This window comes from Chroicocephalus ridibundus, chromosome 10 (assembly GCF_963924245.1).
Source record: "Chroicocephalus ridibundus chromosome 10, bChrRid1.1, whole genome shotgun sequence".
Lineage (NCBI taxonomy): Eukaryota > Metazoa > Chordata > Aves > Charadriiformes > Laridae > Chroicocephalus > Chroicocephalus ridibundus.
The window spans coordinates 24751563-24778975 of NC_086293.1; the positions used below are offsets into that span (position 1 = coordinate 24751563).

Genomic DNA, 27413 nt, shown 5'->3' on the forward strand with positions numbered 1-27413 from the left:
GTGTCCCTTTAAGGCTCAACTGCTTGCTGTGGGGCCCTCTACCAAACAGTGTGTTTGTATAACTGAAAACATGAAAATCTAAAGAGACTATTGAATATGTAAATTATTTATGCGTATGTTTGTAGTACTTGGCTATATTTTATGCAGTAAAGAAAGAATTTTGCATTTCAGAAGAGGAAATCTAACAGAACATACAGGTCTTTACTGGAGATAAATTTAGTGTAAAGTTATGAATGTATTACCACGAATAGAAGAAGTGGTAATGCTTGTAATAGGAAATGATTTATCCGATTTACAGAGGGACATTTTTGTTACCTCAAAACATTCCAGATCTCATCAACCACCTTGTAATATTTTTTCTGACATCTGTATTTCATTTCCTGGAGTTACGTATGTAAGTATTATAAGATTAACATTTCTATTATGATTTCACTGATTAAGAAACACGGGAAATGTGGGTTCTTTTTGTTCTTTGAATAATACATAGCTAATGTGAAACTTACGTTACATTTAATTCCTGCGGTGATGACCTAATTAAATCATATCTAAAACTTACCTTGGGTTTGAATGCAATCAGTTTCAAAACCATTTCAACAGTAAACACTCCTGTGAAAACCATATTCATAATGTCCATTGCATCATTAAAGATCTTAGACTGTCCATAGTGCTGTGAATGAAAAATACAAGACTTTTAGAAGTAAAGGCTTTAAAGCAGTAAGTGAAAATAAGGCAGCCTAAGACAAAACTGGCAAAAACGCAGCACAGGAAAATATACATACAAGACTAGTGGAGTATCTCTGGTCAAGAATGGAGTTTTTTAAATCTAATGTGTTTAGGCATTAAGTGGAACAAAACTGTCATTCCTCTACATCCTAAGGAAATCTCCAGAGAAATGGTTTTGGGAAGAAAACTGTTCCCTCAAAAAAGGACAACAGCATTTTCCCAAGTCTTTTGTGCTAGGTTTTAAAATTACATAAACTTGTGTCACACCTGCTTAGAAAAGCCTGCAGTGTGTTAGTCACAGGGTAACATACATTGTGTAGGAGCGGCATTTTTAAGAGGATACAGTGCATGCAAGTTTACTGAAAAAAATGGAATGGTTTTGTAAACTGAATTTGAACCATTCCTTTTCTTATCAAAATCTGAAGTACCAGGGAAAAGAAAGAGACAATCTGGAAAAGTAGATAAGAGAAGCAGTTGGCAAAGAACTGCATACATAATATAGAAAAATTAGGAAAACAAAAATATATATACAGAGCAAAAAAACCCCACATGCAAAAATACACACAGGTATATAGAGATATACAGCCAATATATGAAAATATGTTTGTGTAACGTTTGCATTATCACACAAAACTAGAGTTGCTCCATATATTAAGTTTTTAAACTTCTGAAGAAGATACAGACACAGAGAATAGAAGTATCAAAATGGTTTGGGTTGGAAGGGACCTTTAGAGATCATCCAGTCCAATCCAACCAAATACGGAGTAGTACATGTACAAAATGAACCCAGAAGGAGTACAGAAGCTACACAGAGGTGAAGTAATGCTGGAAGGCACTGCATGAAAGAATACATTACATACAAGAGTCTAAGGCGTTGACAGAAATGTTTGCTAACAAAATTAGACTTTGATGTTCTCCCCAGATTTTCTTGCACATGGATTATCTTGGGAACACACGCATGCAATATACATTAAATTACACTGCAGGTACAAAATAAAGCTCAAAGAGCTTGATTAGGTTAGGAAGAACTTTATCAACATGAAGCTGTTTTAAACAATTTTACTTCAGGGAACTGATGAACAGATTAGAACATGTCACAGAAGTGTACTAAGATCAGAGGTGCTTTTTTTTAAATTTCATGTCATAAAACAAATATAGGTTGCCACAAATGAAAGGCATATCACGTATTCCTTCCCTGCAATTTATGCCAATAGCTTCCAAAGAGCTTCTGGTTTTCTTACCTGCATAGCCAAGCAAAGCGTGTTCAGCATGATGAGGACAAACATGATGTATTCAAATCCAGTGGAATTCACCACATACCAGAACTTGTACTGGTAAGGATTTTTTGGAATATATCTACGAAGAGGACGTGCCTTCAAGGCATATTCTACACACTGACGCTGTAAAAGCAAATACATCAAAAACTGTCAGACTATACCAAACAGTTAATCAACTGATAATATAATTAATAAGTGCAAATTGTTACATCTAAGTCTTAAAAATAGGCAGTCTATCTACCTGATATAGCGTGTTTTATTATTAAGTGTTAATAAAGTAATCAAGAAGCTTACCAATCCTCACTTGATTATTTACAACTGTACCTCATCATATACACCACTCAGCCACATACAAATACTCAAATAATGCTCACAGAAATTCTGAAGTGTTTCACCTGTATACCTTTTATATGCAGTAGTATACAGGTGTATATCGCCGACTATATGTATGTATATATATAGCATGGAGCATGACTATTAATTCACCTCTAAGTCATGTTTTGTCTTTACTAAGTTTTCAACAACCAGTGTAACTGCATAGCATAAAACCCTAGAGCCTGCAAAATAAAGACCGAGGAAGAGTTACTCGTAAAAGTTTGGTTAAATTGCCCAGCAAAATCATGTCATATATGTAGGAACATCATGGCTTCATCTCCTACTTTATTAGTGCCTGAAATCTTCACGTAGGCTGGGCCTTCCACTTGCCTTTCGAAGAATGCTTCTAAGAGCTGACTGACAGGGCACAAAATGCAGAATGAATGCTGGCTAAAGTACCTGGAAATCATCACTGGTAACTGATGAGTTTCTCAGTCAAAGGACGAAACAGTAAAAAGGGACAGATTTTTTTTTTTTTTAATTTGAAACTGAATATCTCCTGTGAATTTCTAAATAACTGGTGGGAGCAGGGGCGGGGAGTAGAACGTTTTGAACACTTTCAAGACTATTCAGAACACAAAATTTATTTTCCTGTTCTTATTGTAAAATCTACCTCTGCCTATGCATAATCTGGCAAGTGCTGTATTCTTCTTAATGTGACACCAGTGAGACACTAAGAAGCTACAAGCTTAATGTAACACCTTTCACAACAAAAAGACCGATACGTTTGGCTTACAGAGGAAGATACAATGACCTGAATATAAGCTGACAGTATGTACTACTTCCATTTCTTTACTAAGACATGTGTTTGGTGCCCTCTTCTGACCCAAAGCAGAAAGCAAGCTCTTCATGCATAAATAAAAAAGAATACTTCCAAAAGTTAAGAGTTTATTATTAGTTTTAACCTGATTTTTGTCCAGCTCACAGTTCTTATACTCTTGTTCTCCCTGTTCTTGGAATGTAACAATCACAAAACCAACAAATATGTTCATCATAAAGAAAGCAATAATGATGATATAGATGATGAAAAAAATGGAGATCTCCACTCTATAGTTGTATACAGGTCCTACATTCTCGCCATTTGAGTCAATGGCTTTGTACAGCAGCCTGAAAAATAAACAAAATTTTATCTTCATTAGCATTAAAATGGCAAAAGAGTAAAATACGTAGACTCAGAGATTTCAGAAATTGTCTGCTGTTTATTGTTATCTTTTCCTAGTTACTGACAGTGCTTACAAGCATATTGAAACCAGAGGAATGACACCACACAATGTTACATACTTTTTTCCAACAGAATCAGGGTAATGACCAGATGGTTGTATTTTTTACACCACCACCCCCCCAACCCCTCCCCGCCCATAAAGCTATCCTCTAAGACTTTTCTCATTTAGGGAAACAATGAGTGGTAGAAGTTTGCTCTTCCTGGCCTTTTTATGTAGTGTACTATTGCCTGATTTTGTAGTAAAAGTTTTACTCAAAGGGGTAAAATTTTCATATGATAATTAAAGGGCATTCACGGATAAACATCTAAAAGGATTACTTCCGTTAGAGCTAAAGAATAGTTCATTATAGCAAAAGTATCTGAAAGATTAGGAATCAAACAATGTAACAGAAGTTTGCCCTTCATAGATTGAGGTGAATGAAGAAATACAGGAAAAGTGCACAGATTCAGAAGGGTCGTAGGGTATTTTCCTTCCTCCATTAATAAGTTCTTATACCATCACTTAAGACTGCTTTGTTGCCCAAAAAAGGCATGGTAAATGATAACGAACTGTTCCAGAAAATGTAACCATCTTAATAATGCTGTGAAAACTTGGAGAATTCACTCACGCTGGCCAGCCTTCAAAAGTGGATACTGTAAAAAGGGCCATCATAGCAGACAGAACGTTATCAAAGTTGAAATCACTATTTTGCCAGACCCTCTCTTTGACCATTGGATTATCAACATCTCCATCTTTATAAACGATGTATATCCCTCTGTGGGAAAGAAACAATCTGTCATTAGTGAAATATCAAAACAGCCTCTATTCAAAACAGTTTATTTTACTCCCTTCCCTAAGGGAAGTATTTCCTTGCTAACCTGTGTTTTCGGGTGTACTTAAAAATATAATTCCAATTTACACAAACCTAAATGGCCTGATACATGCCTGCCCATTATCTGCTACAGTTTAAATTATTCAAAATATAATGTGACGTTCTTAGATCAAAGATGTTCTCACCGGCATTCCTCAGGATTCTGTTTTGCCTCATCGGTGCACCTGTAGAATTTCCCCTATACACAAAACAAAAAAAAACAAAAGACAAAATGCAGAATGTGCAAAATAAACACATTTATCCTATGACTGGTTCAGAACGGGACCAACCCAGTTCCAGCAGAAGGCACCAAGAATTCAGCTCGGCTTTGCTTTCCTCGATGCAGCGTGCATTTTGAGCATGTCTACTCACCTTGAAGAGCTGCACTCCAATGCAAGCAAACATGAACTGCAGCAGAGTCGTAACAATCATGATATTACCAATAGTTCTAATAGCCACAAAGACACATTGAACAACATGCTGGAAAAAAAGAGAAAAAATACATTTTAATACAATTTATTAGTATCACAGAATACATACTGTAAAAAGCCTATTTTATCACATTCAGAGTGTTTTTTAAAACTCCTATTTTTGTGTTGTCAGTATTATAACTACTGCCATAATTAAACTTGTTTTCTAAATTTGTCTATCAGTCTGTTGACACAGACCTATCAACATCAACTGACTACAAATTACATAAGCATTCTAGAAAAACAATTAAAATATTGCTCTGGCATAGTGCTTCACAGAAAGTATTACAGTCCAGATCTGCTCTCCACAGCACTGATGTTCCTCCACACATAAACTGGTGTAACTGTGGGCAGAATCTGGCCTAATATGTTTAAGAATCAGGAACTGATTTATGTTGCTGGGTGAACTCCTCAATGAATTCTTCTTCTGTGAGAATTTTTAACCTGAGGCAGGACTGAAGAATCAGGACGACGGAAATGCAACTTAAAAAATAAAAATAAACACCTTAAGTCCTTTTGCTCTGTTTATTGCCCTTAGAGGCCTCAAGACTCTTAAAACTCTGAGGATCTTCACAACTGAGATAGCGCTTGATCTAGGGAGAAAAAAAAAGTTATTCTGTTACTTTTAAGGTAACTGATTTTGTTACTAAGAATAAAAATGTTCTTGCAACTTCCTTATACGTGAAATTTCAAAGTAGTCTCAAGATACATATACAAGATTTTTTAAAGTATTTCTTCACTGATCCTTTATTAATATTAGAAAATAGTATCAATCTCATAAATATCATAACATTTTGATTTCTGGAGCAACTTGGGAACGAACAGCTCAGCAGCTCGTCTGACACTGTAATGCAGTTAACTTTGGTCAGGAGCAATATAGTCCCCAAAGAATTTTTCAGTGTTGACAAGCGCTTTCAAAGACAGCGTGGAAGTCCTGTAAATCAATGAATACCTCAATTTCCAACCCGCTGGAGATGAAAAGATCTCAAATGACTCACATTTTTTTGCTTAAGTAGCTAGGACTGCGTTTTGAGGAAATAATAGCAGTTAAAGCACGTATCGTGAAACTGAGAGCTTGTGCAACAGATATTCCAGTACGAGCAGAACGCCAAGTGGGAAGCAGCTGACTGACACCCAGCCCTTGCTCTTTTCTAAGTCACTAAGGGTTTCACAGGTGATTTGAAATGTGGCACGACTGCTCAGTGAATCAATAAGCACCTTCCGACTCTTTTATTATGTTTAAGCCTGATCTAAACAAAGGGAAAAAAAATCTCTTCACTACCACTTACAGTCCTGAGTAACTCCTCTCCCCTTCAAATACTGTCAAGTTACATATCCCAGGAGGTCAATGCTGAAAGAGCAACCTTGTAGAACTAGACTGTAGATGTGGCAATAGCACAAAAGAGGGTATATAAACCTCCTGAAGCTTCAGGAATTACTCGTTATACAATACAGCGTCACGGTGCTCTGCCTTGTTCTCTTGGCAATAGTGGGAAGCAGTAATTTGTTTCCAACCCGTATCAGTAATGAGTGACAATGCTCTCCATATAAAGCACTACCTCTTGCCAGTCCCAACCCTGAACACCGATACTGCTCACCCACACGCAACAGCGGAACAAAAGGAGCCGAACACTGATTTCAGCATAAAACCCCAAAGCAAAAAATAAATCATTCACATTGTAAGTACAGTACTTACTGAATACCAAATGATACCAGAGAAACACCCACAACCAGCAAATCCAGCAAATTAAAATAATTCCTGCAGAAGGACCCTTTATGAAGGAATGCTCCAAAAGCTGTCATCTAAAAATAGAATTGTTACATGTTTAGTCTATATTCCAATTTATTCAAATTCACATTTAGGCTGTTTACAAGACACTTGCCTAGAGTGTGAATGCATACAATGTTATTTCATTTTCTAAAAGCAGTTGAGATATAAAACAATCCCTCTGTGTAGATTAAATATTTCATTTAAATCATAAAAATTCTGCTCAAGCAACACCAGCAAATGCGTTAATTGCTTCTGATATCAACAAATGTTATATTTTGTGTAAGAACTGATTAGGCTGAGCTGATTACACTGAATTGATTTGGCTGTTGTTAGAAAAATGACTGCAAGAACCATAAAATTTCCATGCTTACTAAACAGTAAGGTCCAGATTCTGACTCCTAATTATTCATACTGTCTTGAGAATTGAAAGACCTGAAAGCGTATTGCAAAAGCCTGAGAGTCAAATCTGGTACAGAACCAGCACAAGGCAACATTACACTGCTATTTGCCTTTGGCTCACAGGAGACACGCCAAGACGATGGGTGGTCTGTTGAAACAACCCGTAGACTGGTTTGTATTGCGTGTGCACAAGGGTCCCTAAGTTTTGCTTGTCTTTGGGGAATACCAAACACTGCTCTCCTTATTGGACTTTCTCTTCATTTTTGGCTTTCTGTGCCTAGATTAAGATGAAAGAAGGACACCAAGGGCATCTTGTGAAGGAACCTGCACGCATCGTTTGCACATTTCATTAGGACCTAGTGATAGAGACTATTAATTACGGCTGCAGACAGAATCTGGGCAGATGTTCTCAGCTATCACAAAGTGGAATTTGGCTCCTAAATCTATGAATTAGACCCTTACCATAACTGAGAGAAAGTACCAGTTAAAAAAATGCACAGAGGAATCCAGTTAAGCCATTAGAAGCCCAGAATCTGCACTTGAGTAGAATTTTGCATGGGTTTTTCCACAGTTATGGATTAAGATTGAAACATTGGAACTAAACTTGAAATTAAAATAAGGATATCTTTGAAAAATACCTAGTAGTCAGTTCAGGCACATGGATTCTAATTTCTTCAGCCCTATGGTCCTCTTGAAGTGCTCTCAGCTACTGATTGCTCTCCACAGGTAGGAAAACTCAATGCCAGCTAGAGAACATCTGATATTGACTGTGCATTTTCAACCTGTTACTTTCTGTTCTGTTCCTCAAGACGGAGTGAAAAGATTTTATTTCCTTTCCTCCTCTTGCATCTTTCAAGACTGTTCCACAATGTAGAACAGAGCTACCGACTGATAATGGGCATCTCATAGTCTACTGCGTCACTACTCATGTGCACAAATTTGCAGGCTTTTTGCATGGAACACCATGGGCATCAGTGAAAGCTGTATATCTGCAAAGGAATGGAAACTACAAAAGACGCATTTTTCTTGGAAGCACTTTCTCAGGTTAAACTTTCTTTTGTCATGATGAAAATACTAAATGCCCCTCAAAACTAGAAGAAGAAAAATCCTAAAGCTTTAACCTATGCCATGACATGAGAGAGATAACATAACTATGTTATAAAGTTTCCAATAAATTCCTACCTCTTTTCACTTACAGCTGTACAGTGTATGGCTAAACTCATTAAAATCAGTGGGAGCTGAACACTAAAATAACCTTGAATACCAAACACACATTACAGTGTAGTACGTTATCAGTTAGCAGCACAAGAAGTTTCACGTAAAGACAAAAGTAAGGATACATTGACCTGAAAATAGAGGTGGAGTACCTAACTCCTCATCTTTATATGGTGACTCATATTTCAATCCCTACAAAACTCAGCGGAACAATTTGACTACAACTCTCTATAGCAAATCATTCCATCTTTTGCACGCACTGTCACACAGCGGAACAGATGCTGCAGGACAGTCTCTGAGCTGAACACCTGGGGCATCACTGGAGCCGCTCTTTTCCTCCTGCCTGCGATTCCACACCAGTGGGGACTGGTTTAAATGGTGGGGGATTAGCACAGCTGGGGTGAGGTTAAAAGCACGAGGCCCTAACCTGACCTCTGCTCTGATATTTTAATGTTTGCCAAACAGAATGGTAAACTGGATTTGAACACCATGTAGGGGTTATAGAAGACAGAATTCTTAAATGGTTTAAACTGACGAATTCTTAAACAGTTTAAACTGATGCTGCAGCTTTTCTGTTATTCATATCCTCATTCACACACCCGACACCATAGAATGTGGAAATACCCATGTCTGTAGACCAGTCAATAAAACAGAGTACAGAGAGATTCTCCACATGCTGAGAGTTATTTCGCTTTAATGCTTGTTTTTTGGACAAGTTTCTTTGCTGCAGCTGATAATATTGCCTATAGTTATCTTAACTTCAGTTTCATATACTTTTTGCCTGGAAACTAAGGAATGCTACTGTTACTGCAGGTCTAGTCTTGAATTTACTCCTTGCACAACACGCAGCTTCTGAATGACAGATACTGTGGAAAGCACAGCGCAAAACCCTGCACGGAAGATGTGGAGGACTCCAGCCATAAGCAAGCAAAGCCAGTGTCTGAGACATGTTAGTAAAGCAGGCACTGTATACATAAGTGTGTCGCGTTCTGGTTGTCCATTACATTTTTTATGGTACATTTTTTATTTTCCTTCATAAATACACAGGAATGTACTGCAGGGCAGAGCTTCCTGGAGAAAGCTGAGTCAGGAGCATCAACATTTATGGCTATGATGGGCCTCCTTGCTCCTTTGTAATATTTTACAATGCCAGATTTCAGCAGTCCAAGCTCTAGTGCTTCCTACTGCCCTTCAATAACTCGAGTTGCTCAGTGTCAGAATCTTGCAGTTAGCAGGAATGTCGCTCTTCTTAACACATCCAGTTACGCCTCTGTATGCAATGTTTTATAATTCTTCTTTATCCTACAGAAACACAACTGGAACTGCAGGGACTATACAACCTGCTGTTCAGAGCACGTGGAAGTTTTCAGACTCTTCTGCCGCAGAAACGGTGGTAACATTCAAATTCAGAGTTGGGAACTCATTTGATCTAATGCTGCAGTTCTTTTCAGTGCTTTGTTCTTTAGTTTGGCCTTTCTCTAGCAGTGAAAAAACTGTATATTTATTTGAGGATACTACAAATGTTGCAACGTTAATCAATTCTATAGCAAGCTCCTCCCTGCTGGAAATGAGAAATAAGGGGATAAACGCAAGTCTGGGAGAATATTTGCAAGCATAAAAATAGTCTACTACTTACAGTACAGCTTATCTTGTAAACAGCCCAAATATTGCAACAATTAGTATTAATAAATTGCATTGTGAAGAGTATGCACAGCAATATAAGCAAAAGCTGGGAGAAGAGTTTTTGTTAAGCATAATCCTCAACTGGAAATGCAAAGTTTATGTACAGATTTTTAGTGTACCAGAAATGTTCAAGTGTATAGATCAGGGTTACTCAAACTAAAATCTCGTGGTGAATATGCACAGCATGAAACTTTCAGGAATCACATGTAAATTTCTGAAAAAATGTTTCACAAATTCCCACCAAAAATTTTGATTTCTTTGTTCAGCATTTTCTTACATGTGAACCTAATCCTCAGCTATATGGCTGCTTTGCCAGGGTAAGGTTCATACATCTAAAATCTGAGTAACCCCAATGGATATTCTTAATAATCAGTACACAAACCATACATTAAAATGCCAATTTTTGACTCATGCATGGGCAATACATTTAAGCAAGCGTATTTATGCGTTTCTGTGTATTTAAATGTATGCCCAAGATAAATGCAAAGTATCTTAGTATACAGATAGATAAATGCAAGATATCTTGCAAGTCCTATTGCAAGAAAATAGTTATCTACTATTTTAGCTCTGTGAGCATAGTTCAGCAAAAGAAATGAGAAATTACATGCTCCCTCCTTGAAAGACTGATTATCTCTTTTGGAAATGCCAGAGCAAGGAGAAGGAAAAGCTCATGCGCAGTGAATTATTTTTCCCTTTTCTGACAACTGTAAGTTTAAAAAGGGTAAAAAATGGATTATTAAATTGATGTAATGATAAAAAAATCAGCTTCTTCATGCATCCAATGGTAAAAAATAACCAATCAAAACTATGAGGAACTGTCAAATAAAAAACTCCTCTGGTTTAAAAAAAGTTTAGCTTTGATCGCTTAGAGAAAAGGCGAAGAACACTTCAAGTGCCTTTTCTTGGCAGGTGACACACAAGGAAAATCCCTTTAAACAAACTTCCTTTAAAAACCTGTTACCTTCAAAATGATCTCAAATGTAAACATACTAGTGAAGACATAATCTGCATACCCTAGGATCTGGAAGGTAAACAAAAAGTTACAAACATTATTGCTAAAGCTGCTTTTGAGCTAACAAGGATCAATTAACATTGCATTACCTTTAACAGGATTTCAACAGTAAAGATGGCTGTGAAAGCATAGTCAAAGTAACCAAGTATCTGCAAGGTATAATATGTGCCACAGTAAGAAATCCATCTATTAATAAATTTTTACAATTTAGACCACATGCACAACAACACCTGAATTAGTCTAAGCAGGGAAGTGGGGAATTTAGACAATGTAGTTTAAAATTCCAGCTATTGTGCAACCATTTTTATTTACTTAAAAATTCATCAGACACCACTGTGCTTAGATATTAAATTTCATTACTAAAGAGTTAACAGGACCTAACAGGCAACATTTTCTTTCAATTCAGATTTTCCTCTATCAGCTTTCACAGGTACTTTCTTCAGCCTTTAGCAAAGATACAGAATCTTAACAAAGAATAAATACTTATTAATAATAAGTCTTTTTTTTTTTTGCATCAAAAAAATCAACTTCAATGGATGCTTCTAGTTTGCACATCATTCTACATTCTGCTACATTATATTGTTCCTGTATAGACTGGGCTAAAGTGTCACAAAACAAATTAATATATAACTAAATTACTTAAAATCATCACTAAAACTCTTTGTTTGTGAACACAGAAGATACAGCAGTGATTCATTCCTAAGGAATTTAAAAGAATCCACAACAGTCGCACAGTGATATGCAAACTTTTGAAAAGATTGCAGATGTGATATTGACCTCACTGCTGTTGACAGGAACTACAACCAGGACTTCACCCTTTCAAGGTGGCCACATTGCTAGCATCTAATTTAGCCATCAACATGCACTGCAGTAGTGTGCTAGTTCAGTTTCAAGGATCTGGGATCAAATAGCAAACAGTTGTGCACAGAAACATGTTTCCTGTGGTTCAGCAACTAATAAAATGGGAAGGAGAAATAAAATAAAGAGATAACGCACAAAGAAAGTATTCTCATTAGATCATAAAAAGGAAATAATTTTTTCCTTGTGTTCAGTTGAAGACCACATCCTTCTCTCCCTTGCTGCGGATGAAAAAATAGGCAAATATTAAAGCCATTTAACAAAGATTAATCAGTAAGGAATTCTAGAGTTAAAATATTTAAAGGCATTGCAGTTTGTAAACTTTCATTCCCTGGCTGAGCTGGCTGGTTGAAGGAACATGGTCATTCAAGGTAGTAACAAGAAAAATACACAGGTCTGGTGCATTTATGAATATTTACAACAAGAGGGCAATGCCTTCCTGAAATCGCCCATGCATTTTACCTGCATGTGTCCCAAACAGGAATAATCCTTTCAGTTACCACCACTCTCCAGTTACGTTTTCCTAGCACTCCTCTAGTTACAAAAACAATTATCAGCCCTTCAAGCCATTTCTACAATAACAATTTCGGTATTGCCCACCAGCTCTCTTTTCCTTATCCATTAGTGTGATTTAGTCGTAAGATTGGACTTGTCCAGTTTTGTAGATATGGGAAGCACACAGCTCTACTGAATAGTACATGAAGAGTGTCTTTGTGTTTTGACCTCTTTCTACCTTTGAAGAAAGTTTTAGTTTTTCAGTTTTTACTTATGTTACTGAAAAAACGTTCAGAGAATGTCAACAGCCAGAAGAGGACTTTTAGAGGCTGCATCTACACCAGGCAGAACTAGAGGCATACGAGCCCTACTGACCTAGGAGGCCCATCCTTCCTGTAAGAGGTGGAAGAGTTTCTCTGCCTCCATGGCAATCTCGACAGATGAATTCATATCTAAGGCAGGAGAGTCCTGGAAGTTCTGTCAAAGTATCCCAAAAGTCCCCACAGACTATTACCAAGTTGCATCATCTCAGCTATTTCATACCTAATCTAAAGCGTGCACAACTCACGTGAGAGGCTTGCCTCACCACTAATACAAGTGCAACAAGCATAAAACAAACATTAGTGTCATGAGAGTGGATTTGCTTTTGTTCCTCTGTGTAATAACTCTGCATTTGAGTAACAGGCAAGTCTTCTACGACATTAAGAACTTAAAACGGGGGATTCGGGGATTTTTTTTAGAAAAACACAGATATTTACTGACCACATAACCTACATTTATACTGAATAATAGAGACATTTCTGAAATGAACATTCTTACAAATATTTTGTTTCTACAAGTATATCTAAAAAAGGATGCAAAAGCACTTCCAAATTTTTGGGTTTGTGTATAGGCTGAAATGGCATTTGACTGTGAATCAAGGCAAGAGCTGGGCATGCTCTGATCCTCATCTTACACGCGAATTTAGAAAAAAGTGAAACTAGTTTAGTTTTGGTTTGGACAATCAGGAATCCAAGGATCTTCAGGCCCAATGTGGTGGTACTCAAACCCATTAGTGTGGCCACACTAGTTTCTTTGAAAGAAGGGGTAGTATCCTCACAAATGTATACACTCACTAACAGAGTGATACTCTGAGTCCCCCAAGACCATATATCAAAGAAGAGAGGACAGGTCAGAGTCTATACCCAACATGTTATAAACAGTCATAATTTTAACTGGTGGTTATAAATCAGTGTCAAACACTGAGAGGCACTAAGAGTGATTCAGGAAAATTTATATCAGGTACACCAGCTGAAAATTATGAAAAAATATGAAAATTATAAAGATTATGCTCATCTTGAGCATATTTTATTCTGACATATTATTAGCCAACAAAGGAAAAACATAACGTACATAATAAATGGTTCCAATACCTACAATGTTCCATCAATAAAGTTACTTGTCTTTGAAGATTTATGTTTTTTAAAGCAAAAAAAATATAAATGTATGACTTGAAAAAGGAAAAGGAAAGTTTCTTAGCTTGAAAATTAAAAACCAGGCACTAGTCCCAAAGGATTGTTATCCTGAGAGGATATATTTGTCTTCAGACACAAAAATGACGGGCTTACATTATTTCGAAAAGAGTGGCTCCGAATTGGATCTTCTGCTGCTAGGGAAACACTGCTCAGCATGATGAAGACAAGGATGAGATTGGTAAAGATGTGGTGGTTGATGAGTCTGTGGCATCCCACTCGAATTCTGGAGATACAAAAATATACCACGTGTGCAAACAGAATTCAGCAGATGGCTAATATACAACATGTTTTCTATTACTCTGACAACAATGACAGAATAGAGCAACCATCAACAACTAAAAGCAGTGCAAATGCTGAAGTTATTGCTCTGATTTCTAAAAATGTAAATAAATTCAAAATCCAATCCACCTGTAGGGAAGATGCACTTATCAAAGGCATCTGAGAGAGGATTTCCCAGCTCCTGTTGGTTTTCAATGGGTTATGAATGCCACTGTAAGTTCCAGTGTTTGTACCACTGCACACACACAGCAGACAATGCCAAAAGGGCCAGCGCCAGACAAAACCGTTTCAGATTCCTAGTTTGATTTGATTCTTATTAAGGCTGTTAAAAATACTCCTATGGCGAGATGTGGCTTAGGCTGCAGATCTCATTGTGCTACTTAAGAGACTCAACCCAAATCAGAATCTCCTCTGAAGATTTTCTTATAGAATTGTAGGACAAGCGGGTGCTGAAGATTACAGAGGTGCAAAGTTTCAGCCACGTAACATAAGTGGAACCGGATATATGGTTTTCGGACTTTATCTTCAGTGTCGGCTTGAATCTGGGAAAATACCGTTACCCCACAAAAGGAATATATACATCCTTTCTGCTTCTTTTCTCTTTATCTTATTTTCTCTTCTCCTTCCTCACCTGTATTGCTCCACAAAGGTTACTAGGGTTACTAGCAATCCCATCTCATGTAGAAGATGCTCAAATCGTATGTCACACCTTTTATATCCAGTGACTAACATACTAAATAGCTAATATATACTAAAGGGTACTTTTCAAACACGTACAGACTTGGCAGACTATACGTAGAAAATGCTATTATCTTCAACAGTGGAAAGCGAATCAATATATTTATCAAATTCTTTTCATTTACCACGTCACTCAGAAAATTCTAGGAGAGAAGAGAATCTCTTTCCTCTTGAAGATACTGGAGTTCTATTCCTAACCTCACTGGAAGGAGGCCTGTTCTTTCACTACTAAACCAGTATTTTTCAAAATTATATTTACGGATTGGTGCTGCTGAAAATGAAGAAGGCACTCCCTTCAGGGATTGGTGTTATCTTCTCCTTCATGTTTAGTTCCGATATTCTACGGGGACGTGGGCCTGCTGGTACCTCTGGTTCATCCTCCTCCTCTTCTTCATCTTCACCTACTTTAAATTAAACACTTTTTTACTATAAAATAAAAAACACTGAGGTTTTGTTCATAAAAATATAAAACATGGCTTGTATTAAAATATATACGGCTTATAGGAAATATATATTCATAGCATGGCTTTAAAAAAAAAATATCTATCGATCAATATATGTTACATCCATATAGTTGTCAAGAGCTTATTTACATGCGTGCGTACGTGGGTGTGTGCGTAAGTGCCCTGAGTGCACTAACAGGTTTTCCTGGCCCCGAGCAGCCCCATCTGGGGTCTCCAACACCCCCTACACACAGGCTCCGGAGCCCCACTTAAGCGCAGCCCTGACCGTCATTCCATGCCTGAGCCGCACTGTAGGGGCACTGAGCTCTGCGCAGTGGTGGAGCACTGAGCGCTCAAAAGATAGGGCATGTTTCTGTAACAGGCATCCAGACAGTCAGGCAGAACTGATTTTTAGAGAAGTATGTTCACTGGACTGGAAAAAGCCAAGACAAAAGTGATTCAATATCATCAGCCCTGTAATGTCGTTTTTTGCCAAACATTTCAGAAAAGTTTAGAATTTGCACTCACACCCAGGTAGTATTACCACAGCAGTCTTCGGGCTCACAGTACTAACTCTCATATGCTCTTTGTACTTTCTAGGAAGCTGCAGGAAAAGATAATACTTAGCTTGCAGGCCCATTTATCCACTGGTAACAGAGCACACTTTCACTGACTTCAAAGGAATTGATGAAATTCAGCAAGAGCAAGTTTAGGATATTTTAGCAAACAAACTTAAAAGTGTTTGTCTTCTGGATGGTATTCACATACCTGGTACATCACAGGGTGGATAGGGATCTTTATCCTCATCCTCTCCTTCTCCATATTCAGCAATTGTCACCTACAGCAATGAAAGGGACGCACAAGAAGAAAAAGAAATTTAAATATAGCTTGGAGTGTAAAGTTCGACAGAAAGCAAACCAAATAAGCCTCTGAAGTCAGGGAAGTGATCCCTATGCTTAGTCAGAGTTTTCTGAAACAGGGTAATCCTGAGAACAGAGAGCTGAAAGTTTAATACTTATTTGTAAAAGATTATGTTTCTACAGTACCCACGTTCTTCTGGCTGTGTAGATCACAATGGGAATATAAGCAACAGGCTTTGGTAAAATTTACCAAGAATGTTTGAACATTCTCCTAAAACTCCAGCATTCATTAATCTCTTCCATTGGATTTATCAGGCAAAATACATACAGGGATCCTAAAATAACATCAAAGTTTTCTAACATTAACTATTTCATGCTCTAAGAGCTTTCTTTCTCAGGATATCCTGAAACCAAAAGGTTTTTCTGGGTTAAGAGATTCTATGAGGATGCAAGGCATCAGAACTGAGTTTCCTTTGCCTGGAAAAGAAAAGTAGGGATGACAGGTTCATAAAAAAAATTGTACAATGCACAGTAGTCTTGAAAAGTACTCCCTAGCAAAATTAATAAAACTGCTTCTCAGAAAAGACACAATTTTTAGAATAAATACCTTACTATCCTTGGGCTTCTTTTGGTCACCTTCTGACTTCTCACTTTTTTTATTTTCCAGACTCTCTTTTCTACAAAACAATACAACAACAATTACAAAGCACGTCATATAAAGACAGAAGATTTTAAGTGAACTACACCCATTCTCCAAAAAGTTAAGAGAGCATACCTAAAACCACAGAGTAAAATACTTAAAATGAATTGCACAGCTGCAGGTGTCAGAGCAATAAAATCTATTGCATTTGAATGCAACGATCCGTTTAGAAGATTAAAATTTTGAATATAATTCCAGGAGCTAATCCCTAAAAAATTCAATGCATGATCATTACTCCTTTCTGCAGGGATAAACTGTGCCCTTGGACTCATACAAACAACTTGCATTGACTTCAATAGGCCTGCACTGATTTCAAAGGAAGGTTTTCTTCTTGTCTATATAAGGCTTCGAGATCTGATTCCACAGGGAGCTGTGCACTGGCAACAGCAGATACATTCTTGTTCTAATTGCACAATAAATCCTACCATTGCAATGTTTAAATAGCAACTGGCTTATCATTATGTCCCTAATTCACCCCATTTTCCCAATTACTACCCAACTTCTATATAAAATCATACTAATTGGGTCTTATTTTAATGTCTAGGTAAACTCTTTCATTTTTTTCCCAAGTCCAATAAATTTTGAAGATGGTAAAGACATTTGTATAAAGAAAATCCTTGTGAAAGAATTCAGTACCCTCCTCCTTCTCTCTCCTGCGTATTCAACATGCCTGTGCTATTTTACCTCGCATTCTTTTTCCTTTCTTTTTCTTCAGCTTCTTCTTTCTGAGCTGTATTGAGACTTTCAGCATCTGCCAAGTTATCCACAGCAATGGCCAAGAAGACATTTAGCAAGATATCTATTTCAAATCATTTTAAGGACATTATGCCTTACTATACTTGTTTGGTTTATTATCAGCAATCATAAACACTGACAACGTGAGCGATATAAAACGCATGTTCCCAACCTACAGCGTAGAGATCTGTGACGCTGGAGTGCAGTGCAAATAACACTCATCTAATGGACTAGATTAATACTGGGCGTCAAATGAGCAGAGCTCCATTAGGGTCACTGACTTTAAAGTAGCGGAATACTTGACATTTTTTAAAGAAATTGAATTCGACTTTATGCTAGCCTGAGCAAGTTTCAAATATGAAACATTGTCTATTAAAAGTGAAGACTGTTCAGGCATTTTGAAAAGTAAATTTTAATAATGCACTATCTTCTGTGTCTACAACTATTTACATCAAATTCTATACTTCAGTCTGTATCAGTTAAGTACAAATACTGATACAAGTACCATATAATACAGAAAATAGAATGTTTTTGCCCTTTTATCACCTTCTGACCTTTTAAGAACGACACTAGTTTCTGTTGCTACATGGGGCCAAGGAGAATTCCCAGTACACTGAAGGCAGGGAAGGGGAATGCTTCAGCAGACTTAATCCTAACTGACTCAACATTTCTCCGTGCAGATGTCTCTCGTCTGGCCCCCGCACTACACAACGGATCGCTGGCTCCACTGTCAGTGCGTGTCAGAATTAACAGGGCTACATTGTGCGTCAAAAGGATGAACGGGAAACTACTGCCACAGAGATCAGACTACATCCATCCATGCATCTGCAGCGGGAGAGATGTCAAACAGAGACAAGCAGGTAGAATAAGACTGTTTTCCCACTGAAGGAAGGAAGAAAAAATCATCTGGTTTCTGCCATTGCGGTGGCTGGAGATGGACTCAGAGATCACTGGAGTCTCATTTGTTAGGGAACGTGTCTGCAAAGAACAGCCTGTTTAAAGGACTTAGCACACGCAGAAAGCTCTTGCGTGTCCATTGCAATTTACTCCCTCCTAGAGAAATCTTGCTTGGCTCTGGCACACAGCCCCATTTAGAGATGTTTCCAGGGACTGTAAAGGATACAGTTACCACAGATGAAGAGGATAATGAAATATATACAGACTATCATGCCTGACGATGATGGGCCACCATATGCCATTATGCCATCATACATAACAGCATTCCAGTCTTCACCTGTTAGAATCTAAGAAGCGGAGATATTATTAGTAACTTAACATCAAAAACAGCAAGAGAAAGATACATTTCTTCCGACCACAATACACAATAAGACTAACCTTCTGTATACAGAAAGCAATACCATAACCTTTTCATGCATTGTTTTAAAATTTCCATTTAAATAAGCATCTCCTGAAAGCCTCGGTTTAACTCTACTAGTTTTTATTTTATGCTACGCATTTACATCACTGAATTTCAAAGGCAAAAATAATAAAAATAGAAGCCTATATTTTATTGATTTTGGCACGCAAAAGTAAGAGCCCTGATTTTCAGTAACGCCACATATGTAGTAATGCCTGCAAATGTTCATTGCTCTTGGAAATCAACTTAGCATATGTTTTAATGTTCTTTTTTTTTTTTTTTTTTTTTTCAGAATAGTGGCTACAAATCTTTTCTGGTGTATGCCGTTTGTTAGTCCTGAAAACTGGTCTACCCAATTGCAGTTTTCACAGGGACTGGCCGCTTTATCATAAATTATGTGATACCAGACACTACTGTTACAGCTTTTGAAATGGAAGCTATTTTAAACTGAATGGAGTTCAATGCTGTGGGAGAATTACATTATTTTCTTATTGGCTATTCTTTCACATAATTTCACAGGCGTGTAAAAGAATTTTACAGAAATCTGTTGATTAGTTAAAAGGATAGTTTACAATGAGGCAACTGCACTTTATCTGTACTAGGACAAAAATTCTGAGTATTACAATGGAGGTTGTAGGGGCACTTAATATATTTCTAAGTAACTTCTTAAAAACTATCAATTTTATCCTCAGAAAACACGTAATACTGACTCTCCTTCCAAGTAATTAAGTGATTGTTCAAGGAAATTATATGCATGCCAATTTCTGAAGAAAACTGGAGAGCTAAACTTTTCAAGCTGATTTTCATAACTGCTGAGCACCCAACAGGTTGTTTGCTCCTGAGTGTATTCGGAAACTGAAGGAAGTTTTCCTCTGAAAACGAGGCAGCCTAAAATCTGAATAAAATCCAACTCAGCTGAGTTTGAAAGGATAGCCTTAATGTTTTAAAGGGGCAATGTCAGGTCAAGCATGGACACTTCTCCTCTTAAGGAAATTTCTCGTTAAGATTTCCTTATGTTAAAATTACATGGACGGTTTTTTTGCTTGCTTTTGGCAATCACCAGATGAAACTTTTAGCAGAGACAGGAAGCTGACACCAAGTTGAGTCTTGCAGGGTCAGCTTTAAACACTCACCTGCAAAGTCTGAAACCAAACATTGTGGTAATGTGCAAAGCTAAATATGAAAATGGCTAGAAAAATAAAACCTATTAGCCTAATTACAGTTTCCAAATTGAGGAAGATGAAAAAAAGGATCATAAAATAGTGAAAATTAAGCTATAAGTATGGACCTATCTTTTCACAAGTAACAGACAAGTTGCTTTAAAATTTTAACAAACCTGGCAGTGTCTTTTTAAAGCAATTCACACTTATTTTTCTATTACAGTACGTTATATGACCCCTATGCAACTATGCACTCTTAAAATACTTCTTATTTTTTCCTGCTTGGGAACAGCTGAACTTTTATATAACTAATGAAGTTAAAGAAACCAATTTGACTAAAATTAAAATAACATTCCCCCTCTTTTTCTTGTCATGTATTTGATGGACAAAGGAGAATTAATTTTGTGCATTGACATGACAGCTATGTTGCATAGATAGATCAAATAAGACATGAAACAAATGGTACAAATGGTGCAGAGTTACCAGAGTACTGGATTTAATGAACAGAATGCTACTTAAAGTAAACCGAACAAATAGTAGTCGTGATTTTATTTTCAGGCAACATGATCATTTAAACAGTTTTGTTGATCAAAGGTAAAATGTTTCATACGGGATGAAAGAAAGTTACCTGGAATACAGTTAAAAGAGCTTGTGGAAAATTATCGAAGGTGCTCCGTTTTGTTTGAGTTTCATCAAAATTAAATTTGCCTCCAAACAGCTGCATTCCAAGCAACGAGAAGATTATGATGAAGAGGAAAAGCAGAAGCAACAGTGAAGCAATGGACTTCATTGAGTTTAACAAGGATGCTACCAAGTTGCTCAGGGATGCCCAGTGCCTATAAATTAAAATGCGTGTGTTAACACACACCAAAAAAACTCCAAACAAAACAGTAAAAGAGCAGAGCATGATGAAGTATTACAAAAGAATTGCTGATCACCCTTCAGCTATCCCTAAAGTTAGCAGTATTAGTTAATCTTACCTTGTTACTTTAAAAATACGCAGGAGACGAACACAGCGAAACACTGAAATTCCAAGGGGTGACATAATTTCCAATTCCACCAAAATGGTTTCAACAATGCCACCACAAACAACGAAGCAATCAAAGCGGTTAAAAAGAGAAACAAAATAAGCCTGTAGGCCCAAGCTGTACATCTTTACTAACATTTCACAGGTGAATAAAGCCAGAAGAACTTTATTTGCGATATCTGGAATAAAATATCAAAAAAAAGGAAAAAAAGAAAAAGACATTCCTGAATCGTCTCATAGATTCCTTTTTTATTTTAGCATATTATTACTATACTTTCTATATTAGTTTGCAGCCTTTTGCTTAAGAAGGCATTACTGGGGTTTTGTGTTGGACTGTATTGAAGCCTAAGGAGCAAAAGTTACACAAGGATGTAAAGCTTCCTGCCACCTATGAACTATTCGCCTTTCCCATCCGTTGTGCAGTTCACGGCTGCTCAACTCACAGCTTGAGTCCACACTGTAACTTAAGCAACACAACCCACAGCGCGTTCTGCTGTGCCAGTTACCATTTCCTCCCTCAACTTTCAAGTGTGATTTAACAATAAAAGTACAGGTATTTGCAATTTAGTATTGTCAGTTTTTCGCGGGTATGCCATTAATCTGTGTTACAGTCATGCAAATCAAATACATTCAGTCATTTCTTGCATCTCCCCTTGGCTGGGCTGAACATCCTTCAGGACAGCAAACAACGACAAAATGGCCAAGTACAAAAGTAGGCACTGATAGACTGCAAGTATCTACAGTCAAAAACAGGACAAATAACTTTTGATTGTACCTTGGATCTGGGTCAGCCAGTCAGGTTGATTATAATGTTCTGATGAGATAGTTAACGTGTTCAGAAAGACCAAGACAATAACAAGCCAATAAAATGTGACAGATTTTACTGCAGCTCTACATTTTCTTCGATTAAATCGATTCCAGCGACGCCAGCGTCGACTGAAAGTTCAAATGAAAACAAATTTATTATTATAGAGAAAACACGTACGAAATTACGGAGGGTTTCTTCTATGTAGAAAACATAGTGTAAGTATCTGTGTGTGAGCAGATGTATTTTCATAAATATGTGCACAATACTTGTGTAAATTATTACCAGTTGCAGATTAGGAAGTGCTAATTTGTTATTCCTTTTTTAGACTTCATTATAGACTTTTAAATGTAAACCACAACTTTTGGAGACTCTATTGCCTATGACATAATTAGATTAAGCTGCATTTAACATTTCATTGAGTAACAAGATATATGTCTTCCCAGGCCACATACACTTAATAGCAGTAAAGAGAAGCCAATGAAGCACAGAATTCAAATTACATCTAGTCTGAAAATGTAGGCTTTGAGCTAAACCACAGGCACAATTCTGGCAGGATTAAACATGGCAGGAGTGTCAACTTTTAGAAATCTTCCCTATAACATTAGAAATCTCAGCCAGTGACTCCCAGAGATTTCTATGATGTGCCTTGAAATTGTGTCAGTGGGCAAATGTTTGTGAGATGCGCAAGAGTGACAATCAAGGACAAGTAAACAGGACCTGCCTAGATATGAGCCGGATTCACAGGCAAGGGTATTAGCTTAGGACTCATAAAACTCTATTTCTCTGCTTCACTTCTGGGAACTTTAGTAAATCAATTAGTTTCCCTAGGGTTGCATTTCCATTTGTGAAATGGGAAGAAAATATATTGCTGCTCATAGGAAGGATTAGGAAGCACTTGATATTACCTAAAAGGGAGGCATATAAAATTCACACGCCCAGAACTACAGCCTTAGACTCAGATAAAAAGTTTTAGCTTCATCCCAAATTCAAGGGCCAGAGCAGGCACAGACTCCAATGAAAGCCTGAGCTACCCTTAAAATAGCAAAGAACTGAGAAGAGTGTGCATGGATATGCTTCCTTCTTCCTCTATAGCTACGCTCTCAAGCCAGTCTAGCGGAAAGCAGTTGTGATGGAAGGGACTGGCCTGCTCTCCTTGTTCTGCTCTCTAGGGCTCTTTTGCCAAAACTAACCCTAATGAAGTGAGCCAGACCTGAGAACTGACTGGTGGAAACCAATCTCTTTTCTTCTGGGCTGGTTTTTTAGCTGGTCAGTTGTCTGATCCAATTCATTGTACTGCTTCACCACAGAAAGAACGAGTGGCTGAGACAGGGGAAGGGCACTGCAGCCCATTTGGCAATACCACAAACATGCAACTATGGCTTTTGAAAATTACTACAAATAACTAGGTGAATTTCTTAATAGTTTCAGTGTCTGAATTAGCAGGTATTGTATTTAGTACGTATAAAATCAGAAATACTTTAAATCTGCCTCAGAAAATAGAATCAATATGCAATAACACCACCATAAAAATAACTGAGCTTGGCATTGCATTCAAGCATTAACTGAGTTTTCCTTACACACCTTAAATTTGCACTTGTAGTAACGTACTTACATCTGTACAAAGATGTTTCAGGCCTTTGCAGTATTCTAACCATATAAAGGAAAAACACCACCCTGTCCTGACCTAAAGCAACATGGTATTTAAGAACACTCTAATCTTGCCAGTGCCCCGCTAAACAGCACTATGTCCATGGCCATCATCAGGATGGCTCACTCCCTGGTAGGTAAAACAGCCTCTTTTTATACTTATAGAACATCCTCTCATTGAAGTACATGAGACAAGAGTAATATTGCTTGGATCTCTCTACTCATAGGAGCCGAAAGCAGTCTCAAAGTGTGTAACCCATAGCTCTCTGAAGCCAATGGCGTTCTTTTTTCCCCAAGAGGTTTGTGGCATCAGTGACAAAAGAGTGGCACACATGAAAATGCCGTCGAAGGGTGTAGAATGGCACTCACATGTAGAAGTGTATGAATAATGCAAGCATAGCTAAAAAGCCTACAGAAATAAGGCAAAACTTAAAAAAGGAGAATAGGAGCAATTTTCTACCTTCGTTAGATTGGTACAAGTAAAGAAATAAATAGTAAGTAGCAGACTGAAGTATATGGCCTGTTGTGTCAGGAAAACCCGCAGCTATATAAAATAGAAAACGAAATGACACTATTTTCACTCAACACTCTTACGTTTTTTAGTAACCGTCCCTCCTAGTTTTAACTAAATAGTATAGTTTTTTTCTGGAAGAATGAAAAGTACCCTTTTATTTCAAAGAGAAATTCCATTTTCATAAATTTGCAATGATATAGTACTGCTTTCATGAAATTATCAAGGATTTCTCACAAAATATAGCAGTTGAATAAATATTAAAATCACAGAGGACCCTTATAGTTAAAATAGTTTGTTACAACAAACCAAATTATTCACTGCCTTTGTTCTCACTAAATAATTTATCATTTTTTCTTCATTACTATTTATGAGCAAATCATTATTCTTACAAACGTGTTACCAGTTTCGTTCACTCGGGTCTTCAGGTTTGGGTGGTCCTTCAGGCCTCGGTTTTAGATTTGAATGCACACATGGGAAATCCCGCCTTGCATTGAGTCTGACTGAACTCAGTGTCAGCCAGTCACGCAGAATCTACGAAGCTTAGTTTAATGGCTATTCATGCCTGTTTCTGTATTGCTACTAGACCTTTGCAACAGTAAGAACATTCATTTTCAGGTTTTGTATCAGTAGCCTTTCATTATAACATGTCGTTTTTCTAAACTGGACTTTCTGTTTAGAACCACACACATAATCCCTGTACCTGTGAAACTGGTGTGTCTCACATTTTCACCAGTAACCTCACAGAGAAGTAACTACTAATGCCCAAGATGAATTGTTCTATAATTGTGCGTGCTAACATCTGCGCAGAGACACAAACCTCACTACTCTAATTTATAAAATACGGGACAGAAGAACCAGAGCGCTCATTCACGATGAAAAAACAGAAGCCTTTGAGACTATTTTTCTATTCCTCATTTTTGTAGCTACAGGATTCAGCGTTGAGTACCAGCTTTTTAGCATGACTTGCTATTCTATTTACCCATATGTATCCTCGCATAATGTGCAGTTCATATACATCTTCACTTAATAAACTGGCAGATAATTGCTATACCTTGCTAGGACATAATTCTCTTGACCAAGTATCCATTGACTTTATAGAAATATATTTCCAAAGATTAACTTCTATTTTCACTTGTGGTACAGCAGGTAGACTAGCTTGCAATAAAAAGCATTGTCTATTTTGATCCAAAGGCAAAACCGTTTACCATCAAACCAGTATCCTTGATGAGCTATGTCCTGATTTACTTTGCCCTGAAACACAGCATACTGCCGTTGCAGAATAGCATTCCCGAAGCTGGAGCAAGGATCAGGCCAGAAGAGTAATAATTAGACCATGGTTTACCATTTGGCTTAGGATGTGCTAGGACAGCCCTGACAGCTGAACACATAACCTAGGGCTTTGCTGAAGAACTGTGAGTTGCTGTATTTTAGGTAAACAGAGATTTTTAGAAACTACTGATTCCAACGAGAACCACCAAAATTACATTCTTCTGACATATCAGAAAAATGGATTTTGCAAATATGAGATGTTATGTATCCAGAAGCAATGGGGTGAGAACCGTGAGTGTGCAGATCCTTACAGAGACAGAAGAGCCGATACACCCTGCTCTTAGCAGCACAGCAAAGCCAGTAGCTCTTCAAAGTGCTTTTTCTCTCTGATAAGAGACCTTGTCAGCTGTTTTTAGGGTTCCAGGATATGGTGCAAGCCACATCTGTTTGGAAGACAACGGCACAACTATAATTCTGAGCTCTGTTGCCTCAAAACTACTCCTCGCATGGACTCATTAAGTTAAAACGCAAAGATCTTTCTCCAACACTGCAAGTAAAGACATGAAAGTAGAAGGGGGAATTCCCAAATTTGGCTTAAAAAGTTTAAGTATGGTTGAAGATCTCAAGCAGCTGCAGACCCCTGCAGCACTTCCAAATGAGAGACACCAACATCCCGTTGCCGACTGCCAGGTAGATGCAGCAGTACAAGTATTAATGAACTTTCTGTGTGACTTGTGTTTTTTAAATGCTGCAAGAACAGGTTCTGATCAAAGAGCTCATGCAAAAGACATTAGGACCGTGACAGAATCTAGACAGCTGAAGATCCTTTGGCCACTTCCTGGCTTGCAAATAAGTTTTCTTTCAAATGGATATGTTGATTAAGAAGAATAATTGTAGAGATGGATAGCACTGACTGCTTCTTACTCGCTGCTTGGACTATTAAAAACACCAGGTTTGGGTAGAAATTTTCCTTTCTCAAAGATGATGTAGCAGCTTTCATTTAAGAGAGCTTCTGGAGTCCTCTTTTTCCTTAAAATAAGAATAATGGGCATGGTTGAGAATGTAGGCATTATTTTGCTTTCTTTGTAATGCTTCTATGAGTCCCCACTGTGCAAACAGACCAAACTTGGACAATGCAATACAACGGCAGTCTGTCGCAATGCCTGGTATTTGAAGTTTCACGCAACCACTTCATATTTGAGTTTCTCCTTTAAAACCAGCATGAGTTGCCTTCATAGCAATATAGCATGCGATAAGGCTGATTGGAGACAATCTCATGATTCAAAATAATCATGCTTGTTTGGGATTCTCAGCTAATGAAATACTAAACAAATTGTTAATTTTGTTCTACTGATATGGTAACTGGAAGCAATGGCAACAGAAATTACAGACTATCAGCACCCTGAATCGCTTCTCTTTATTAAGCTAAAAGCAGTCTCATCCCTCATAATTCTCATGAGGGGTTAAGCTCAAAGGTCCACATGGACATAACTGGTCCATTCAGTCAGTGTAGCTAAGGCCAGTTTCTGTAGCAGAAGGCATACAAGAAATGATAGAGCTTTTATCGCTAATGATGAAACTTCTAAAAAATTAGTTGCGTATTCACTACCATCCTAAATGTCCAGATCTCCACTGGCCACAATCTTAAGCAGAGTGAGGCACATTTCTATGCTGTCACCAGTTTGCTGGCTGAAAGGGATGACAAAATAAAGCTTGATCATAGCGTCACATGAAAAAACTCACAGTGTAGAAAAGCACCAGCTAAGTGTTGCCTGGGAGCTCTTCTTCAAAAAAGAAAAGACTCTTCAGAAGGAACACTAGTCCACTCCAACTGCTTGCAACTGGTCAGCGCGGGTAGGTCCCTAGGGCTAGTAAGGCTAGTAGAATAAACCTGGGTATGCTATTCCTCTTCAGTGCGGCAAGGAGAATACACTGCTGGTACCGATGAATTACTTGCTGTACATCCAACACTGAGATCGGTTTCACTAGGGTTAAAAAATTGGAATGGTTC

The 27413-nt window shown here is 37.6% G+C and overlaps 1 protein-coding gene across 18 annotated transcripts in view; it reads right to left on the minus strand.

Annotated features, from left to right (window-relative positions):
- Positions 1–27413, minus strand: part of CACNA1D (calcium voltage-gated channel subunit alpha1 D) — a 201088-nt gene that overhangs the window by 56036 nt on the left and 117639 nt on the right. For 9 of the 18 annotated variants that reach the window (XM_063348337.1, XM_063348331.1, XM_063348329.1 and 6 more), the window contains exons 12-29: positions 21940–22100; positions 21118–21343; positions 20766–20973; positions 18744–18864; positions 17570–17684; positions 16793–16862; positions 16094–16163; positions 15142–15286; positions 13959–14088; positions 11088–11147; positions 6615–6721; positions 5424–5511; positions 4821–4928; positions 4595–4647; positions 4206–4352; positions 3281–3482; positions 1965–2123; positions 557–667 (exon numbers count right to left, since the gene is read on the minus strand). In XM_063348337.1, the coding sequence (XP_063204407.1) occupies positions 557–667; positions 1965–2123; positions 3281–3482; positions 4206–4352; positions 4595–4647; positions 4821–4928; positions 5424–5511; positions 6615–6721; positions 11088–11147; positions 13959–14088; positions 15142–15286; positions 16094–16163; positions 16793–16862; positions 17570–17684; positions 18744–18864; positions 20766–20973; positions 21118–21343; positions 21940–22100 (2281 nt within the window). Of the gene's footprint in view, positions 1–556; positions 668–1964; positions 2124–3280; positions 3483–4205; positions 4353–4594; positions 4648–4820; positions 4929–5423; positions 5512–6614; positions 6722–10947; positions 11008–11087; positions 11148–13958; positions 14089–15141; positions 15287–16093; positions 16164–16792; positions 16863–17569; positions 17685–18743; positions 18865–20765; positions 20974–21117; positions 21344–21939; positions 22101–27413 lie in introns of all 18 variants that reach the window. The other 9 variants (XM_063348332.1, XM_063348330.1, XM_063348327.1 and 6 more) reach the window with 4 other exon arrangements.